A 20,128-nucleotide genomic window follows, 5' to 3' on the forward strand; every position below is an offset into this window, starting at 1 on the left:
AGGGTTTCTTTGTGTAGCTCTGGTTGTCCTAGAACTCTCTCGATTGACCAGACTGACCTCAAAGTCACAGTCTCCTGCTTCTGCCTTTGCCTCCTGAGTGCCTGGCTCTCATCACTTCTATTTCACATGATCTCCTTCTGGTTGTACCAGCCTTGAAGCAGTTCATCACAAGCCAGAGAATAAAGATCTTTATTAGAGAATCTTGAAGAGGGTTAGAATTTCTATACATTGTGTGATTGATGCTGAGGTTGGCTTGGCCAGCACTGGGACTACTGACTCCTCTCGTCTCATGCTTCCAAACTGGAACAGACCGGTCAAAACTTACCTTCATCTTGACTGAGTAAGAAGTGAGGTGTCTTTCATTAGAATTTTATCAGAAAAGCTTTAAAAGTTATTAGCTAACTAATCTTAAAAAAATTGTTAACCCAGAGAAAAGTAGGTGAATTATCTTTTTCCTTTTTCTGGTTTTTGCATGAGAATACCTTGCTTAGAAAAAGTAATGGTAGAGGCCACATACTTAGACTCCCCCCCCCCCCAAGCTTGTAATGTACTATTGACAGGAGTGGGGATGTAATGATCAGTATCTAGGTACAGACCCAGAAGTGAGCCTTCCCATTAGGACTAAATAAGGGAGCTCCCTATGGATTAGGATTAGCAGTACTAGGTCTAAACATTCCACTGAATGGCCAAGTAACAGGCCTGGGGAGTGGGAAAATGGTGTTTGCAAACCACACACCTCCTAGGAAAATACTGCCACCTTGTGTATATGTGATGCTATTTTATAAGTATTCATTTTCTTTTATTGCAACAAATAATTCTTTTTCATATTTGTACTACTTGGTTCTGCAAGTTTGCAAAACTTTTTTTAATAGAGTAAAATCAAGCCAACCGTCTTCTTTTTGACAGTAGGAAGAATCAGGTTTTGAAGACATCAAATTGGGTGTAGTTAGCTCCAGGAAATAGGAGATTATACTCATTTACCTATGGTTTAGTTGTGGAAAACTTTCTTTTGCCGGGCGGTGGTGGCGCACGCCTTTAATACCCGCACTCGGGAGGCAGAGGCAGGTGGATCTCTGTGAGTTCGAGACCAGCCTGGTCTACAGAGCTAGTTCCAGGACAGGCTCCAAAGCCACAGAGAAACCCTGTCTTGAAAAACAAGACTAAACCTGGAGCTAGACTGACAACTAATTGAAATACTACCCCAGCTATCTTCTTTTCCTGCTTCTCTCTTCCTTCCAGTCACAGGAGCGTGGCCCAACTGACTTTTTATGTTGTCGCTGGGCTCTGAACTCAGGTTTGAGTGCCCTGCATCAAATGTTTTTATATACTAAGTATCTCTTCAGCCCTGAGCTGTGAAGTTTTCTTGTAAAGGTATTCCTAGAAGTCTATTCTACACCGTCTTCCACATTATGTAGGAATGTTGTAGGATTAGGGGAAAATATTAAGCCAGGTGAAGCCCACACCTTTAATCCCAGCAGATCTTTGTGAATTTGAGGCCAGCCTGGTCTACATAGCAAGTTCCAGGGCAGTGAGGGCTATGTAGAGACTCTGTCTTAAAATAGAAAGAAAATAGGCATTAATGTGACCTATCTATAAATTTAATCTTTGAGTAGATGCTCTTGAGATGTTTGAGCATTTTTTTAAATAGAGACCATATTTTATTGATAACAAACCATGATTTTATTGTTATTTTTATTGCTATTTTTCCTTTTGAGATAGGGTCTCACTATGTAACCTAGACTAGCCTTGAACTTGTGATCCTTTTGCCTCTGCATTCCTAGTTCTAGGAAACCATTATTTCAAAGAGAAAACTTTTGGTTTTGTCTCAACTTTATGTATAGAGACTTTTTGTACATATTTGGTTACTTGTATCTGATTCATTATACTATACTCATGTTGTGTTTGTTTGAAAAACCTTTAGTCTATACCAATAATTGTTATAAAAATTTACTTCTCAATTTTTGTTTCCTTCTCCCTTGAGAATTACGGAAAATTTGAAAAGTACTTTCTCTTGAGAGCATCTTTGTTTATTTTGAATTAGTGCTTTTACTGTATTTAAAAAGAGATGGGTTTCTAGCTGGGTATAGTGGCAAGCTTATTTTGAATTAATATGACATTAGCCTTTTTGAGTAGAAAACAGTTTTCATTTAGTTATTTTCATTTCAAGCTGCATAGCTGAAACATTTGCTACTAATTTATTTCAGTAGCTAAGATCACACCCGGAACCCTTGTAAACTAGAACTAACACCATACTTAAGTGTGGCTCTGCACATGCTCAGACCAGTGTGTTTCCTGTGATGTGCACTGCTGATTTTGGTGACAGTGGTCTTTGAGAGTGTGAAATCTAACATTTGGAAATGAAAAATGAAATATTGAAAGCCGATAGAGTCATTAGTGGTTATCTGTAGATCTAGATTGGTAGTTTCGTTGAAGCTGAAGAGTGTAGGTGGTTTATAAAGCTATCACTGACTTTTCTATGTCTTTTTATATTTTCAAAGTACCAATACTTTGGTTCTGTGGTCCTTCACCCTCTGTTTTAGTTTCTGTTCATTAACCTCGCCTCTGGTCTTTATTATTTTTCCCATCTACTGCCTTCAGGCTTGACCTGTTGTTCCCTTCCTAAGGAGTTCATTAAGTCTGAATGTGCTCTGCAGTTGAGATGTAAACACAGACATGTAAGCTGCTCTCGGAACCACCTTTGCTCTATCTCAGAGGTTCCGATAAGATTTTTTTTTTTTAATTTGAGTCTAGTAATTTTTAAATTTCCCCCTTGATTTCTCCGGTTACCACAGAGTACATTGTTCGGTCTCCATGAGTTTGTATAGCCTCTGTAGTTTCTCGCTATCACTGTAAGACTAGGGTATAAAAGATTATTTTCTTTTTAGTTTGTTAAGACTTGATTTATGGCCTAAAAGGTAGCACTAATATTTTAAATCTGCTTTATTTTTTTTTAATTTTTATTTATTATGTATACAACTTTTTGCCTCCACACGCCAGAGGAGGGCGCCAGATCTCTTTACAGATGGTTTGGAGCCACCATGTGGTTGCTGGGAATTGAACTCAGGACCTCTGGAAGAGCAGACAGTGCTCTTAACCTCTGAGCCATCCCTCCAGCCCTAAATCTGCTTTATTAATGTGTCTGCTAGTAGTTGAACTACCTTATATTGGTCTTTTTCATTATAGCAAAAAATTAAAAATTCTGATGTATTCCTAGCACATGTGAAAGTCAGGTTTCTGTTCAAGTGAGTCCCTAGTTTTAACCGCAGTTATTCAGACCATCTTACGATTTATTTACTTAACACTATTAAGGATCAATTTCAGGATTTTGAGCCTGCCAGGCTATCTCCCATGCTTTAAACTTAGTGTACAAAGTGAAGTATTGATCTTATAATCACACTTCTTTTCATTTATCTTTGAATGAATTAAATTTATTGATTGTAGCTCACTGTGTAGCATCTACTGCTTATTACAGTGAGTTTATATTTAGAATAGTTAATATGTAGGCTTTTTAATGTTCTCATTTTTATTTCAACTAATAGTAATAGATATAAGATCTTTTAAATGGTTGGTTTTGAAATGTTTAGCAAAAGTTACTTTTAAAAGAGTTAAAAGTTATGTTTAGTTTTTTTGTGTGTGTGTGTTTAAGAGAGAGAGGTGGGGGAGAGATAAAAATAAAGAATAGTAATATTAGTTTTAAGAGGTAAACTCAACATGAAAAGACTGAAATGAGAGACTATGACATTTTTTCTGGTATCTTTTGCTTTACCCCTGCAGTGGTGAGCACACGGATACCCATTGAGAGCCTAGTTCGTGAATGCTTTGTGTGTTTTGGGAAGAGTACTAGAGTAAGACAAAGGGCTGAGGGGCTCAGAGGTCGGCACATGAAAGTCTGTATAAGTGAGTTGATTTTGGGGTTTGCCTTTGTGGTTTTGCACGTTTTCTTAGTATTAAAGTGGAAATGGTGGTGATTGCTGGTAGTATGACTGATAGTATGATGTTATGTATATAGGATATACATATATATATATATATATATATATATATATATATATATATATATGTAGTAATAAGGGCGGCGGGGCTGCGTCCCCAGCACCCCAGCCGCCCGCACGGCTAGCTTATACCCCAAAATAATTACACGGACACTGTATTCTTTTAAACACTGCTTGGCCCTTTAGCCCTAGCCCTTACTGGCTAATTCTGTTATCCCGATCAACCCATCTCTAATAATCTGTGAGAACCGGTCTTACCGGGAAGATTCTAGCCTATGTCCATCCTGGGTCGGAGCTTCATCCGGGGAGCGGGGCATGGCGTCTCTCTCAGGCGTCTGCTCCCGAGAGGAGAGCTGTCGAGAGTGACCTCACTTCCTCTTCCTCCCGGCATTCTGTTCTGTTTACTCCACCTACCTATGTCCTAACCAATAAAATGGGCCAAGGCAGTTCCTTTATTAGCCAATGACCTTCCTCCATCATATATACTTATGTGTCTCTGTGTATTATATGTGTGTGTGTGTGTGTGTGTGTGTGTGAGAGAGAGAGAGAGAGAGAGAGAGAGAGAGAGAGAGAGAATGCATGAGAGTGGTGTATGTGGGTATGTGACGTGCATGTGGAATCTAGAGGTGTTGGGTTCTCCAGGTGGTTGTGAGCCACCACATGTGGGTTCTGGTTGCCAAACTCAAATCCTCTGTAAGAACAGCACACGCTTTTAATTGCTGAGCTATGTCTAGCACCAGCATAGGTCTTTTATGTGTATATACATATGTATGTTTTCTTCTCATTAGACAAGAAGTTATGAAATGGAATGGATGGGGCTATAATGATTCCAAGTTCTTCTTCAATAAGAAGGGCCAGGTTGAGCTGACTGGGAAAAGGTAACTCTGCTTTTTAAGTTTATTTTATTCCTCTTTTCCTCTTCCTATATTTTTTAAACACATGAAAAAGGGAATGGTAGTATGATGGTCCCTCCTCTAAGCATAAAGTTACCAGCATTTTTCTATATTCCCTTATATCCTATATTTTAAATTCTGATGGCATCATAATCCTATACTTTTATATTTTTTAAATTAAGCTCTAATATAATCATTTATATATTAATTAATATGATCACTTTTCTAAAGTAACAAAGCTTGTTAAAATATCTAATGTTTTAATCCATATTCTCGTTGGCCCTGTTTTCTTACAAAAGATTTCTAAAGATAGTTTTCTGAATCAGGATCCAAAAGAGTCATCCAGCCACCGCTGGTCCTCCATGCTTTTGATTTATTGGAAGTGAATTTCTTTTTAAGTCTGGTAATTTCCATCTGGGTTTGGGTTATAATGAAAGGTAACACCTTTAAGGTTGTTAGGACAGCATTAATTAAGAGCAGAGAAGATGTGGTGGTGCTCCTAAGAGACTTTATCTAGGGCAGTGGTTCTCAACCTTCCTGATGCTGAGACCCTTTTAGACAGTTCTTCATGTTGTGGTGACCCCAACCATAAAATAATCTTTGTTGCTACTTCACAGCTGCAATTTTGCTATTGTTATGAATCATAATCTGAATATCTGATGTGCAGCATGTCTGATAGACGATCCTTGTGAAAGGTTGGTTCTACTCTCAAAGGGGTTGCAATCCATAAGTTGAGAACCTCAATCTAGGTAGTGATAGAAGTAGAGAATTTACCTGCTGGTTTTAGAGACTGGAGATTTGCAGTGCTCCCTCTGTAACCAGTATGGGTTCCCTAAGGCTTCGTTTCCTGCATCACTGAGTTCTGATCTAAAGACATGAGAGAAAGGAAGGACAAAGGTATATTCTGTCAGCTCTTAAAGGTGGGCATGGGGAAGGTGGGTACTTGGCATATTTGTTTCAGGGGTAGGCAGTTCTCCCCTGTCTCCAAATCCCATACAGGAATAAGTCCCCAAACATGGATCTGGGTACTCTGTAATTAAATATGTAGTATGCAAGCAGTTTTGTTAATAAAACGTTTAGGAACTGCTTGATTATTCCTAGAAGCAAGATCTAAACTTCACTTTTGGATAAAGATACCTCTCTCTAATATTCTTTATCTATTGTACCTTAGGTACCCTCTCAGTGGCTTGGCTTTACCAACTTTGAAAGACTGGATCCAGAAAACCCTTGGAGTAAATCTGGAGCATAAAACTACCTCTAAAGTAAGCAAACAGTAGTTATAAATGTTCAGTTGTGCTTTTCATGCCTGCTCAGCTCTTATCAGAGCTTGTTACATTGTTTGGTGCAGTTTTCTTGTGAAGTCTATTATACTGGGCTTGTTTAGTTCAGTTTTTCTAGTGTTAGAGATCTAGATCCCAACCTCAGAATTGGCCATATTTATCAGGCAGACTTTCTGTGCCTTGGTGATTCTAAATTGAGCTGAGTGTAAAAACTGTTTTGTTTCGTACTGGGTGGCACTTAGTGCAAACTAGTTCATTCTGTGAGAGCTGTTGGTTTTACACAAGGCTTATATTAAAATAAGAGGCCGATATTATTGTAAATGTTATCTAGGATATGTGCTAATTTAAGGTGAAAATATACTTTAATATTATTCCATATAATTTTTAATATTAGAACAGATAGGATACATGAAGAATTACATTTAGTGAAAATGTGAATAAGATAATCAATATTTTAATTAGTTTTATAGTGGTGTTAAAGAATTTTAATCTGACCTGGTGTCAGTGGCCCATGCCTGAAATCCCAACACTTGGGTGGTAGAAGCAGGAAGATTATAAATTTGAGATTAGCTTGAGCTACATAATGAGGTCCTTACAGAAAAGAATAAAGCCAAAATCTTCAAAAAAAATTCTTAAACTTTATGCATATGAAACCAATGAAATATTTGGCATTTCTTTATATTGTCATTATTCTTACTGTTATTTTGCTTTGCATGGTAGTCATCTCATCTCTCCAATTGTATATTCAGTCCATAAGTATGGGCTGTCTTGTTTCCTGTATTCAGCATGTAATTGTTTCTAGGAGTTGGAGCAATGGCTTGGTAGTTGAGAACACTTAATACTTTTGCAGAAAATCTGGGTTCAGTTCCCAGAGCCCACATGATGGCTCACAACAGTTTCTAACTGCACTTCTGTTTTTTAATAATTTAAAGTGCCAGATAGCATATTTGTTAGAATTCTCTTGGTTATTTCCTTTTAGTAACTATAAGTAACTTTTAGTAACTATAAATTTTATGAAGGCAAGACCACACCCTTCCACCACCCATCCCCATTGTGCCTAGAACAGTGCCTGGCTTTTTGGAGTAAAAGTAAATATTTATCTGAATGAATAAAGTACTTTAACAGACTAAGAAAGAATAGAAATATCAGACATTTTTGTTTGTATTTTCTTATATATTCTTTATCTCAAATTCTGTATTAACTTTTTTTATATTCCAGTTTATATGTTTGACATGCTCTTAGGTGCTTTTCACAGCACTTAGTTTACTTAATCTGATTTCCATATAGTAGCAGTACACGTTTGGTTGTTACTTTAACATGTGAGGAAACTGAGGCTCGTGGAAGATGAATGACATGTGGTTTTAACTTTACAGTTGAAGGATGGATTGAAGGTACTCGATGAAATTGAGTACCAAGTTTATAATTAGGTCATGCGTATTTTATGCATGTGAGTGCTCTGTGTTCATGCACACCAGGAGTCTGACCCCAGGACAGATGGTTGTGGGCAACCTAGTGCTGCTTGGAACTGAACTCAGGACCTCTGGAAAAGCAGTCAGGTGCTCTTACTAATGGGCCTCTCTCTAGCCCCAAGTCATGTACTTTTAAACTACCCAATAATAATTTTATTACTTAACATGAAATTTTCCGTGCAATTTTAAAATGGCCATAGAAGAACAGGAGATGGTAAATTTTAACCATAGGTGAAATTTTTCAATATAAAAAGCACCTGATACTTTTAAACTAGAGGTTTAAGACTTCCCTGTCTTCTCTATTGTTGATTGCCTCTTCATTGTCAGTTACAAAGGGAGCCAGAGAAACAAAGAGAAAGCATAGTCTCCCTGTTATACATATTATGGGATGTGATTAACCAACAATTTATACTTTGCTACTGTTACCAAGTTGGACTTTATGACTTGATACTTTCCTATGTATTTAGCATATATTGAATGTTAAAAGAAACTGCATCTTAAAATCATTCTCCTAGCAGAGGGGATCAAAATTTGTTATTTAGAAATAAGTCAAAGAAACCAATTTTATTTTTTAGGCATCCTTAAATCCTAGTGAAGTACCTCCCTCTATTGTAAATGAAGATTTCCTTCAGGAACTTAAAGAAACTCGTATTTCCTACTCACAGGAAGCAGATGATCGAGTGTTCAGAGCTCACGGTAGGTTGCTTACACTGGGGCTGTCCACACTGATGCTGCTCACACTGGGGTTGCTCACACTGGTGCTCACGCTGAGGCTGCTCATATTGGCTTTCTGACATTATTTAGAAGCTTCCTGTAAGTTAAATTGTTTTGCATTTTTCTTTTTAACCACAAAACAGGTCATTGTCTTCATGAGATATTTTTGCTCAGGGAAGGGATGTTGGAGCGGATTCCTGATATAGTTGTTTGGCCAAGTAAGTTGTTTTAACTCTTTATATCGTTTTAGTATAGTTTGTTTCCAAACACATTGTCAGTTCTCTGAGAAATTTATTTAATTTTAATATGAATTTCTTACTGGTTCTGAAACCTAGTTTTCCTTCGAATAAGAACAAGCTTTGAAAGAAGGTTGTAATTTGCAGCAATGCATTTTGAGGCATTGTGGAATTTAGCTGTTTCAAGATGTGGAGATAGTTCTGTTTCCTTTTGTAGTTTGGAGTTCCACACATATGCATACTTGCATAGACACCTATGAAGTCAATTGAAGTTGTCTTTAAATCTGTTAAATTTGCATCTTAATTATACTATATGGAACTTTGCTGATTTAAGATGAGGCAATGCCCTTCAGGCAGGGCTTTTTTTCCATTGTGAAAGTCATATAGTGTGGATGTCTTTTGTTTCCAGGCACTCCTGTAACCCAGATTTCCACTGATGTGTGTGCATGTAAAACCCAAAATTTTGATTAGCAAAATTAACTTTAATTATTCTTATTCCCTCTCTCTTTCTCTCCCTGTCTTCCCTTCTTTCTGCCCCCAACCCCAGTATATGGTATAGTGCATACTTGTGAATGTATATGTATATATCTTTGCACATGTGTACAGAAGCTGGGGCAGGACCTTTGGGTATCTTTCTGTTTTTCTCTTACTGCCGTGTGAGACAGTTTCTCACTGGACCAGAAACTTACCATTTCTGCTAGGCTGACTGGTTACTGAGCTCTCAGGATCTACCTACCTTTGTCTTCCATGTGCCCAGTGCTAGAATTACAGGCACATACATCCATGCCTGGCTTCTTATTTAGGTAGTGAAGAATTTATCTTTGGTTCTTATGCTTTCAAAGCAAGAGCTCTTATTTATGAAGCCATTCCTAACCATCATATATTATCTTTTAAACTGCTGATAGTGACAGCCTAAACATAGAGTTTGATTAAAAGTTGAAGTGGACCTGCAGATTCATGGTGGAGTATGTGGTTTAGCATAGTTAAGATTTTGGGTTTCCTGTCCCACAAAGGAACTATTATTCAAAGGCTGTGTATTTCTAGCTCTGTGCAAACTGAAATAGATAATTATAACATTTGTAAAACAAGACCTTTGCTTACACAAGTATGTATCAGTTTGCCTGTTTCTCCTAACTCCCTTCTTTCTTGTCCAGGACCTTAGCAGTTAATATTATAATTTTCAGTTTCCTTGCCTCTAAGCTTTGTCTTCCATGTGATCAATGTTCTGTGAGACTGATCTTAAGAAACCCATGCCGCATAGCTCCCTCCTTAAAACCTCACTCATGCCCCACTGCCAAGAATAGCTGCAGTAGTACCGTCTCACTTGGCACTCAGTCACCCACGGCAGTTTTGTTATTTAGGTAGCTTTAGTTATAGACAGAGGGAAGGAATTCATGTGCTACTCTGTTTGTGTAGGAATAAAGAAGCAGTAGTGCTAAAACTAGTGGGTGAAGTATGAGAAATACGCTGTTTATATAGTCTTTATATAGTTATTGATTTCAACAGGAAATAGAGCATCCTTCTGGTACAGTTAAGTGGTTGACAGTACCTACCTAACCAAACGAGCAAAGTTAGATGACCAGAAATGAGACATGTCTTTGGCTATACCATGCTGAGAAAGGCATGGCTTCACTACTGTGGGATGCCTACCAACTGTTTAGTCTCTGTTTGATCTTAGGGAAACATACAGACTCAGAGAGTAGTTTGAAATAATTGCCTAAGGTTTCTCAGAAGTGTCATTGTCTTGAAAGTCACAGATAAGGAAATGCCTATTTAGAGGGGACTACCAAGGCATAACAGCTAGAATTAATGTGATTCCAGGCTTTACCCTGATCCGAAAAGGAATGTGTGGGATGTTGGAGGAAGGGCTGTAGATTGCTTTTGTCAATGTAAATTGATTGGTTTTTGAAAATTAGACCTTCCTTGTATGAGATGTTAATGTTTGAGAATGTGACATGAAAGACATTTTTAATATAATTTTTAAAGTCTGCAATGGTTACAGAGTTGAAATGAATCTGTTAATACAACCATTTAACATGTTATGGGTATATAAGGAAAAAGTTTAGATTTTCAAGTTTTATTGACCCTTAGTTTGTAAGAATATGCAAATTTTATTTATATGCCTATAGTTAATACATTTTTCTTTTCAACAGTGTGTCATGATGATGTAGTTAAGATTGTGAATCTAGCGTGCAAATATAACCTTTGTATCATACCAATTGGTGGTACGTATTGTGTTTTTCAATTTTAATATGATTAAATTTGTTCTATTTAAAATATTTGTACTTTTAATTGTATTCCATTGAAAACAAGCATTGTGATTATAATGTAGTTATTGTAAAAACATGGGCTTATAGTGATTGTTGTGTTGTATGTAGGTCTGCCTAAAGTGCTTGTGCTGTTACTTACTTTTAATTCATCTTTTTTTCCTATTATGGATCATAGTTGAAGATGTGCTTTAATGTTAAATAAGAAAATGTTTGTTTAGTAGTTTTTTAGTCTATATGTCTGTGGGGATCATTTTATTTTTCTGAAACAAAGTGTAAATGTACCTGTTGTCTTTGGAGCACCAGAGTGATTCTGGAACGCTGTAAGAATTAAAAGTTCACCAGATGGCTAGTCAGTGCCTCCGACCACAGGAAGCTAGCATTACTTTCTATCTTAAACTGGTCTTTGAGTTTGTTGTTATAGTTGTAGACTGCAGGACTTTAATAAATAAGCCAAAGGAAGTTACCTTCATTCACTGTGTTGTCATTGGTGAGTGGAGATCAGATCCCGCATTCCTAGGAGCCCCAGACTCCCTCTCCAGCTGATACTTCCTTTTAGTTAGTGAACAGAGGCAGCGCGGTACCACTAAACTATGAATTCTTCTTTTATTGAAAATGATGTTATAAGCAAGTGGTTGTAAATAGCCACAAGTGCCACATTTGCGACTGACAATCTTGCCTGGTGAAATTACACTGATGTGTAAGGATTACGTCTTCTGGAAATTGAATTCCAGAGGTTTTTTTCCCCACATAGACTGTATGGAAATAGCAACTAAAATTTTATTTTGATATGAGGTGATACAGATATAATTAAAAACTTAAAATATTGTATTATTCATTGTTAAGAAAACATCCTTTGTCAAAGTATCTTAAGAGGAAATGGGAGTATGTTGTTTAAATATGTCTATATATTATTTATCCTATTTTACCATCACTTTTCACCAAAGAATATGAAAATTAGTTTTTAAATATCATGATCTGGCATTTAGCTTCTTATTTTAATTTATTAAAGCTTTTTGAGTAAGACAGTTACTTTAACAGAAAGACATTTATGTATTATGTAATAAGGAGTTGATTGTACTTCTAGTTGTTCAGGACTTGTCTTTTTTTCTTTTAAGCTACCTCTCCTCAGTGATCATTAGCTTAGATCTTTGCTAATTATGTTTTTGGAGTTCTACAAATTGCTAGGGCTTTCCATGAGTGAGTCGTGTCCAGGGATGGAGCCATAGCCCATTGCTTTCAGTTCCATAGTAGTCTGTTTTTGACATTCAGCATGAAATAAAGGTGAGTTTGTTTTCAGTGTGTTCGCTTTTGCAAAGTAGAGATAGGTGTTAGTGCTAGCAGGCCATTTGTGTTCTGTATAGTAGGGATTTGTTTCAGAAATGTCACAGAAGCAAAATATTTAAACAAAGTTTTGTTTCCTGTTTTGACAGGAGGAACAAGTGTGTCATATGGCTTGATGTGTCCTGCAGATGAGACAAGAACAATAATTTCTTTGGATACTTCACAGATGGTATATGATATTCTAAGATATAGTGGGGTTGTTTTCTGTTTAAGACATCATTTTCTTAATACTGTATTTTAGCTTCATGTTTGGTAATCAGAAGCTAAGTTCCTTTGTTCTAAGGTACAGATCTTGGTACTGTACTGCCAAATTAGTGTGTAAGTTGATCATTTGAGAAAAATGATTTTGAAGCTTGAGACAATGGATAAGTAAATGTCTATTATTATAAAGAAACTATTATTAGTTATGAATAACTTGAGTGATGCATACCTACTTGGCTCCTGCTTTTGCACATCTGCTGGTGATGAGTGGGAGGGCTGGTTTTTATTTATAAGGTCCAAACGGTGTGCAGTGGTAAGGCTTCAATCAGGGTTGCATTCTACCTGCATGCATCAGTAGTGATCCTGAGTACAACTTTGTGTGAGCTTTCTCATTTGAGTCTTCTTTGAACAGCAAGGTAGAGGTCATAGTAGGGCTGTGCCCAGAGTGAACACTTCCTAATGTTTTGTTACATTTGCTTTCTTTCATTTTCTTGGACGTTAAAAACATTTTGATGTGCTATTTTGCATCTGTTTTGTTTGTTTCTTTAAAAAAAGGTTTTTTTCCTCATGTAACTACTATATTTTATCACTCTTGTCAAGTCAAAATAATTTTCTTATACTAATTTATATAGTCCACACCTAATTTTAAAGGTATCTCTATGATAGTTGATTAGCTCTCATGGGACTCTAGGAAGGGTCTTGTTAACTGTGGTCGTTTCTCTTTAGGTGTCATTTTATCTGAAAGTGTACTTTCCCTTTTCCCAACAGAGAAACTAGGCTGTTTTTAGTAGGAAATAACAAATTTTGATTTTATCTGCTACTCTTCCTTGATATCATTTAACTTTTCTTATAGGTCCTGTGTATAGTCTAGTTAGACTTTTCCCTCCTTTCCTCCTGTCTTCCTACTTCCCCTCCTTCCCTGCCTCCCTCTCCTCCATAGAAAGCTTGTCTTATTGAGAGATGGCAATGCGCTCTTTAAAATACATTATATTTTATTTAAAAATAAACACATAATTGGACATGCTTTGGGATATTTTGATACATGTTTACTTTGGGTAATAGTCAGATCAGCAGTTAGCACATCTCTGACTTAGTTGTATGCTTTTTAATGCCATACATCACTGGGAGAGGAAGTGGCTGACTCATGGTTGCATGGTTGCACTGTAACACTCCTCATCAGCTCCCTTATTCTGGAATCTAAGAAATGACAGTTCCTTCACGATAGTTTAAGAATAGCCTATTCTGGAATAGGATTTCTGGGTAGTTGCAGATGTCTTTGAACTCCTGATCCTCCTGTCTAACTCTGGAAATACAGGTCTTCACCACCATCTTGGCTCAGTTCCTTTTTTGCAACGTGAGGCAGGAATAATGTTTTTTATTCGGATTTTTTTTTTTTAATGCAGAGATGCTGTGTATTATATTTAAATATCTTAGCAGGTTTTTTTTTCCTGCCCCATCTTGATTCTTAGATATGATTGTTAACAGCAGTACAAATAGATGTTTTCTATATACTGTTTTTTATGTGGGCTATCCTATTTATTCCTTTAGTAACTGTGTTGGTATATATCAATACTGTCTACATTTTACAATTAGGGACTCACTAAGACTAAATAGTTACTTGCCTAAGCTAAACAGTTGCATTTAGTTTCATGTCTGCACAAAGATGGAGTGTGTGTTTCTGTTCCAGTGCCTGCATAATGTATTGCTCTTGTTGCCACATCACAGAGTAAGCATCCCTGATTATTGCCATTTCACTAAGGTTTTGAATTTGGAAGTTAGGTATTTCCTAAGAAAATGTTAATGGCTCATAGGAATGAGACCTCTCTTCTTTTGTAACAGAACCGGATTCTCTGGGTTGATGAGAACAATCTGACAGCTCATGTAGAGGCTGGGCTAACAGGACAAGAGTTGGAAAGGCAGGTATGTTATCTCGTTAACTAGCTGTATTCTACGTCTGAAAGAAGTACCTTGGGGGGCTGGAGAGATGGCTCAGTGGTTAAGAGCATTGCCTGCTCTTCCAAAGGTCCTGAGTTCAATTCCTGGCAACCACATGGTGGCTCACAACCATCTGGAATGAGGTCTGGTGCCCTCTTCTGGCTTGCAGACATACACAGACAGAATATTGTATACATAATAAGTAAATAAATATTCAAAAAAAAAAAAAGAAGTACCTTTCACAAGACATTGGCCACTCAGTGAATCTGCTCAGATTTTGTTTGTTGAGCTAGAAGTGAGAATACAGTAGTGAATGAAACTCTATCTCCTGCCCTCAGGGCACGTATATTGGGATAGAAGATTGGAGAAATGGACAGTGAGTGATTCAGGGAAAGATCAAGTATGTCTCATCAAATGGGGGCAGGTAGGAAGAACTTGGACAATTATGTGTCATAGAGACTTGACATTTAAAAAGAGACATAGAAAGGAATGAATAAGAACAAATTATGTATGAAATTGCCATAATGAAGTTGATTTACTTGGTATAATAACTCCAAAACCTGATAAAGTAAAATGAGTCTCAAGGATGAGTCAGAGTTAGCAGAAGAGAGGTCAGGTGAAGAGACCAACCCTGAGGAGGAAGTGTGTGCAGGAGCACTAAGGGTAGCCATTGCTTTTGGGACCCTTAATCTTTCTGCTCTTTCTCAGTATTTGAGTGAATTTTAAAATTTTCTGTTTATGGGTTCTGAGCAGGTAATTGTTAAAATGAATTGATTCAGGGGGGCTAAAGAGATAGCTCAGAGTTTAAGAGCACTGACTGCCATCCCAGAGGATCTGGGTTCAGTTCCTAGCACTTATATGGCAACTCTAGTGCCAGGGGATCTATCACCCTTTTCTGGCCTCTGTGGACATTGCATGCAGACAAAAACAAAAAATAAATGAGTCCCCCCAGAAATTAAAAATTGATTTTTTTTAAACTTCCCCAAATATGGTCAGGATGATTGTAACCCAGCTTTTATAAACAAAAATTAGGAATTGGGATTTATTGGTGACACATCAGTCGCTTCATTCAAATTAGATTATAGTTTATCCCTGAACCTTTACTAAGACACAGGAAATGTGTGGTGGTTAATTTTATTTTAATTGTCTTTCCCCTTTTTTGAAACGATTAAATTTTGTCTACTTGTGACCAGTTCTTGAAAAATTTATTGCAATACTAAAAGATTTTTGAAGTATTAAAAGTTTTACTTATGAGTAGTTTATATTTGGAAAAGGTGAACAGCTAGCAAACTCCAATACCCGCCAGGCAGCTTTTCTCCATGGGTGAATAGTAGTTAACTTACTTTAACATCCAGCAGATCTGTTAGTTTTTATCAGAGATCTTCAAACAAGTCAGGCTTTATATAGTGAAGATAAAAGATTTATTATTACAGTTTCTAATGAACTTTGATGATATTCAATAAAAAACATCTAGAATGCCCTGGATTAGTCCTCTGCTAGCTGGAATGATAAGACATTATTGACAGCATTTTCTTTAATAACAAAAAAAGACTTTTTAGGCCTCCAGTGTTATATCCTTTATTATAGCATTTGATGGAGTATTTTAACCTTTCTAAGTTTTCCTTCCCTCTTTAAAGGTTAAAATGAAAATTCAAAGAGTATATCCCCTTAAAATTTAAATGACATTTCTCTCTAGTAGGTGCTTATGAGGTTTTACCTGCTAGTTTGTCTCACTGTGACACACCCTCACAGTTGTGCCTGCAGCCGTCCCCATCAGACCCCTCCTCGTTAAACTCCCTCCCGAGTCCTTTAGTTTATACCTCAGCTGAGACAACCAGCTTAAAGTGTCCTGTTTATTCCTCAGAGAAGGTTTAAAATGGCAGAAACACACAAGTTGAGTAGCAGATTTTAACTCTTTAACTTGTAAATTACATTGGTCTTTAATATGCTTAAATACTAAGGTACATCACTAACATACCAGTTTCAGATTTTGGGGTTTCCTTAGGGATTTATTAAATCTCTGGTGATTTATTTATCTAATAGTCTGGTGATATGTGTTTTTTCTTCCCAGAGGTAACATCATTAATAATCTCATAATATCTTGTTTTGTTCTTGTTTCAAGTAGCTCCTAGCCCTTCCTTTTAACTTTAAATATAGATCCTAGTTATAGATCTTCATCTATGAAATGGTGATAATATCACCTCTCAAAGTTTTTGCTAGAATAGAGTATGTTAATAATGTAACACATTTAGAACTTCATCCCATTAATTTCTATCAAACATGTATACTTCATTCAGGTACCTTGAACTTTATTCCTTTTATGGCTGAAGATTTCCAAACTTGTCCTCGGTGCAGATTTTTGCCCTAAAGTGTAGACGACCATAGCCAGTTCCTAGCTGTTCTTTCTCCTTGGTTGTATAATAGGAATCACAAATCCAGCATTATAAAAGCTGAAGTTTCAGTGATGAAGTTTGTAGTCGTCTCTCAAATATTGCTTATTTTGTAGCCCCCACCCCAGGTCTTCATTGCATTCCTTTATAAAACTTTATACTTATATCTAAGACCCAATGCACAGAAACTATTCTTCCAGTAAACTTTCCCTTTCCAACATGGCTGCTAAATTTATGGGAGAATCAATATCACATAGTATCTTTAACTATCACAGAATATTGATAAATGATAGTAACAAATAACAAATCTATGTCATATTCAATCATACTATGGATTATTTTTATATATGGTTTATTTTCTAACTCTGATACCACATTGTACTATATATGGCCTGACCCCTATCTTTTCAAATTAGAGGAGAATTTTAACTCTGTAATTTCATAAACTTAAATGTCTGTTAAAATTCAGGAATAGCCAGGCGGTAGTGGTGCACGCCTTTAATCCCAGCACTCAGGAAGCAGAGGCAGGCAGATCTCTGAGTTCGAGGCCAGCCTGGTCTTCAAAGTGAGTTCCAGGACAGGCTCCAAAGCTACAGAGAAACCCTGTCTCAAAAACCAAAACAAAACAAAATTTAGGAATAGTGTCATAACAGTCTGGCCACCTTTGCTAGCTATTTTTTTTTCTGTGGTGGCTATTTTTATGTCAGTTTGTCACAGCCTAGAGTCATTGGAGAGATGAGAACCTCAATTGCGAAAGTGACCTCCATAAGCTCAGGCTGTAGGCAAACCTGCAGGTCATTTTCTCATTTAGTGATTGATGGGGAAGGGCTGGTTCATTGTTTGTGAGTTTACCCCTAGGCTGGTGGTCCTGAGTTCTGTAAGAAAGCAGGCTGAGCAAGCCATGGAGAGCAAGCCAGTAAGCTTTTTGAATTATGAGCCATATATTTTTGTTTTATTTCTTTAATAGTTTCAGTGAGGTATAGGTGTCATAGAATAAATTGCTGTCATCTAAAGTGTACTGTGTGACACAGAATACCCTGACTCATCGCCACCATCAGGTGACATGTGTTAGGGGTTTATGAATACTTTTCTTCTAATTTAATAAAACTGAGAAAATAATGTCAATATAGGTTGTTTGAAGATGGAGCTGTAAGGAAATCTAATACATTGGTAATTTTCATTTTAACCCTGCTTATTTGTGATAGCTTGCTAACCTCTTAAATATATTGAATATGTAAAGAAAAAAGTAACAAGTGATGTTCTTTCAATTCTGTCTTCCTATAAGCAAAATAAAAAATACAGTTTCCATTGCTAGCATGTGAAGCCTAATTTATGTGTAAGCTAGCGGGCTTACACATTTTGGTTACAACTTTCAATCCATACTTACTTTGATACATGGGCACAAACATCGCTGACATACTCTACATCTCTGCATGACTTACTTGAGAAATAAAGCAGTTGCTGCACTGGATGACGATCCAATGGTCACCACAGATTGATGGGCTTGAGTGCCGGCAGCAGCAAGTACGCAGATGGTGGTGTCTGTACCGTTTGACAGGAGATGGCTGAGACTTTAAAATGATTTCAGTGGAATGGCTTTGGTGTTGCTGCAGTAAAGGGCATCCATTGAACCTCAGGTGCTGTACAGATGGTGAAGCCAAGCTAATACAGAAAAATGAGGAACAAGTGACTATTTAATGTACAGGAATGCTTGGTCCACATCACAAGTAAATGATGGCATTGCATTTGGGAAGCCTAGCCAGATGGCTGAGCATTAAAACACACGACTCCTTGAGAGAATTAAGTACAGGCAATTTGCTTAGATTTTCTGGAGGCCTGCTGCATATTATATTAGTGTGGAGGAGAAAGAAAGATGAAATGCTTTATTTATTGAAAGTGTTAGGTGAAGTTGGCAGTTACTTAAGTTAATCTGATCTCCATAAGTATTTAAAGTGTCTCTTCAAGGGTGTGGGACACAGGAAGGGTCAGCTGGCTTGAAAAACAATGTGAAGAGTAGTGCTTTTTAGCCCACGCTTTTCCCATTTTATGAAGGTTTTTCATTAGGCAAAAAGAAAAAAGTTGTCTTTTCAGGTTTAATGTGTCAAAAATATTAGAAACAGATGGGAGGAGTAAATGTGTTGAATGCTGTGTGAAATGGAACCATTTTTGCTCTAAAATTTTACACTTTTGCTTTTCAGCTTAAAGAAAGCGGTTATTGTACAGGTCACGAGCCAGACTCCCTGGAATTCAGCACTGTGGGAGGGTGGATAGCCACTCGGGCATCAGGCATGAAGAAGAACATCTATGGCAATATTGAGGACCTGGTAAATGTATTTCTAGTTACTGTCTAGTGATTGCTATTTAAAAAATCAGATTAAGTATTTAGAGCCTTTAAAAATTAAGGATTGGGCCGGTCATGGTGGCTTATCTCTTTAATCCCCAGCATTCGGGGAGACAGAATGCTGTGAGTTCAAGGCCAGCCTGATCTATAAAGTGAGTTCTAGGACAGCCAAGGCTCTGATATACAAAGAAACTCTGTCTTGAAACGGCTAAATAAACAAATAAATATTAAGGATTGAGTGGTAAATCTCTTTAAAATATATTTCTTTTGGTTATAGTAATACTGATTGTGCATAGTAGAAGCAGTTAAAAGATACAGTGACGTCATATTTAAGGATGTCCTTTTTAAAGTGACCAATATTTAAGATTTATAGTCGTTTCAAAGTATCTAAATATGCAAATAAATATTTTTTAAGTCCATCAAGAGTTTGATCATCATCTTTGTTTTTCAATGTGATATTGTTATTCTTGCTTTAGGAGATTTTACATTTACTTTTCTGAAGGAATTCTTTTTTTGTGTGTACAGTTGAAGAACCTCATTGAAATGGTTCTATTGAATAGTCATAGAGGTTGTCTTATTTAATGTGTGCCAGGTTTCTGGGAGCCTGACAGTGTTGTAGCTATGGGTACCTTATTAAGTTTTGGGTGCCATTTGTTACATTTGTAGCTTTTCTGGGGGCAAGTTGGTTTACCTTTCTCAGCTTCAGTGTTCTTTTCTGTAAAATACAATAACCATATTAGAATTATATTGCAGCTAAAAGACATAAAATGAAATTTTCACAGGTCTCATGTCTATAAGTGTAAGGTTTTTTTCTTTAAATCTTCAGTATTTCGATATTTATTTTACCTGACATTTTTCTACATGGTCTTGCTATTTAGTCCAGGCTGTCTTAGAACTTGTAATTTTGTCATTTCCATTTCAGTTCCTGGGGTTACAGAAAGGCAACACTATGCTGGGTGGTTGATAGTACTTTAGAAAAGCCTGTGAGACTGTGGAATTAAAGTAATACTGATAACATTGTTCTTGGTCTCAGGGTTTTTATTAATACTTCTGTTGATGGGAGTAT

At 36.8% G+C, this 20,128-nt stretch overlaps 1 protein-coding gene across 2 annotated transcripts in view; it reads left to right on the top strand.

Moving 5' to 3' along the window:
* The window catches only part of Agps (alkylglycerone phosphate synthase), a 92,055-nt gene that overhangs the window by 18,365 nt on the left and 53,562 nt on the right, over positions 1 to 20,128 (top strand). For both annotated transcript variants that reach the window (XM_041639725.1, XM_041639724.1), the window contains exons 2-9: positions 4,781 to 4,870; positions 6,057 to 6,147; positions 8,210 to 8,330; positions 8,492 to 8,566; positions 10,738 to 10,809; positions 12,285 to 12,364; positions 14,236 to 14,316; positions 18,920 to 19,045. In XM_041639725.1, the coding sequence (XP_041495659.1) occupies positions 4,781 to 4,870; positions 6,057 to 6,147; positions 8,210 to 8,330; positions 8,492 to 8,566; positions 10,738 to 10,809; positions 12,285 to 12,364; positions 14,236 to 14,316; positions 18,920 to 19,045 (736 nt within the window). The remainder of the gene's footprint in view (positions 1 to 4,780; positions 4,871 to 6,056; positions 6,148 to 8,209; positions 8,331 to 8,491; positions 8,567 to 10,737; positions 10,810 to 12,284; positions 12,365 to 14,235; positions 14,317 to 18,919; positions 19,046 to 20,128) is intronic.

The sequence above is a fragment of the Microtus oregoni genome, unplaced genomic scaffold, assembly GCF_018167655.1.
Source record: "Microtus oregoni isolate MIOR12 unplaced genomic scaffold, Mior012 000060F_ref0000265, whole genome shotgun sequence".
Taxonomy (NCBI): domain Eukaryota; kingdom Metazoa; phylum Chordata; class Mammalia; order Rodentia; family Cricetidae; genus Microtus; species Microtus oregoni.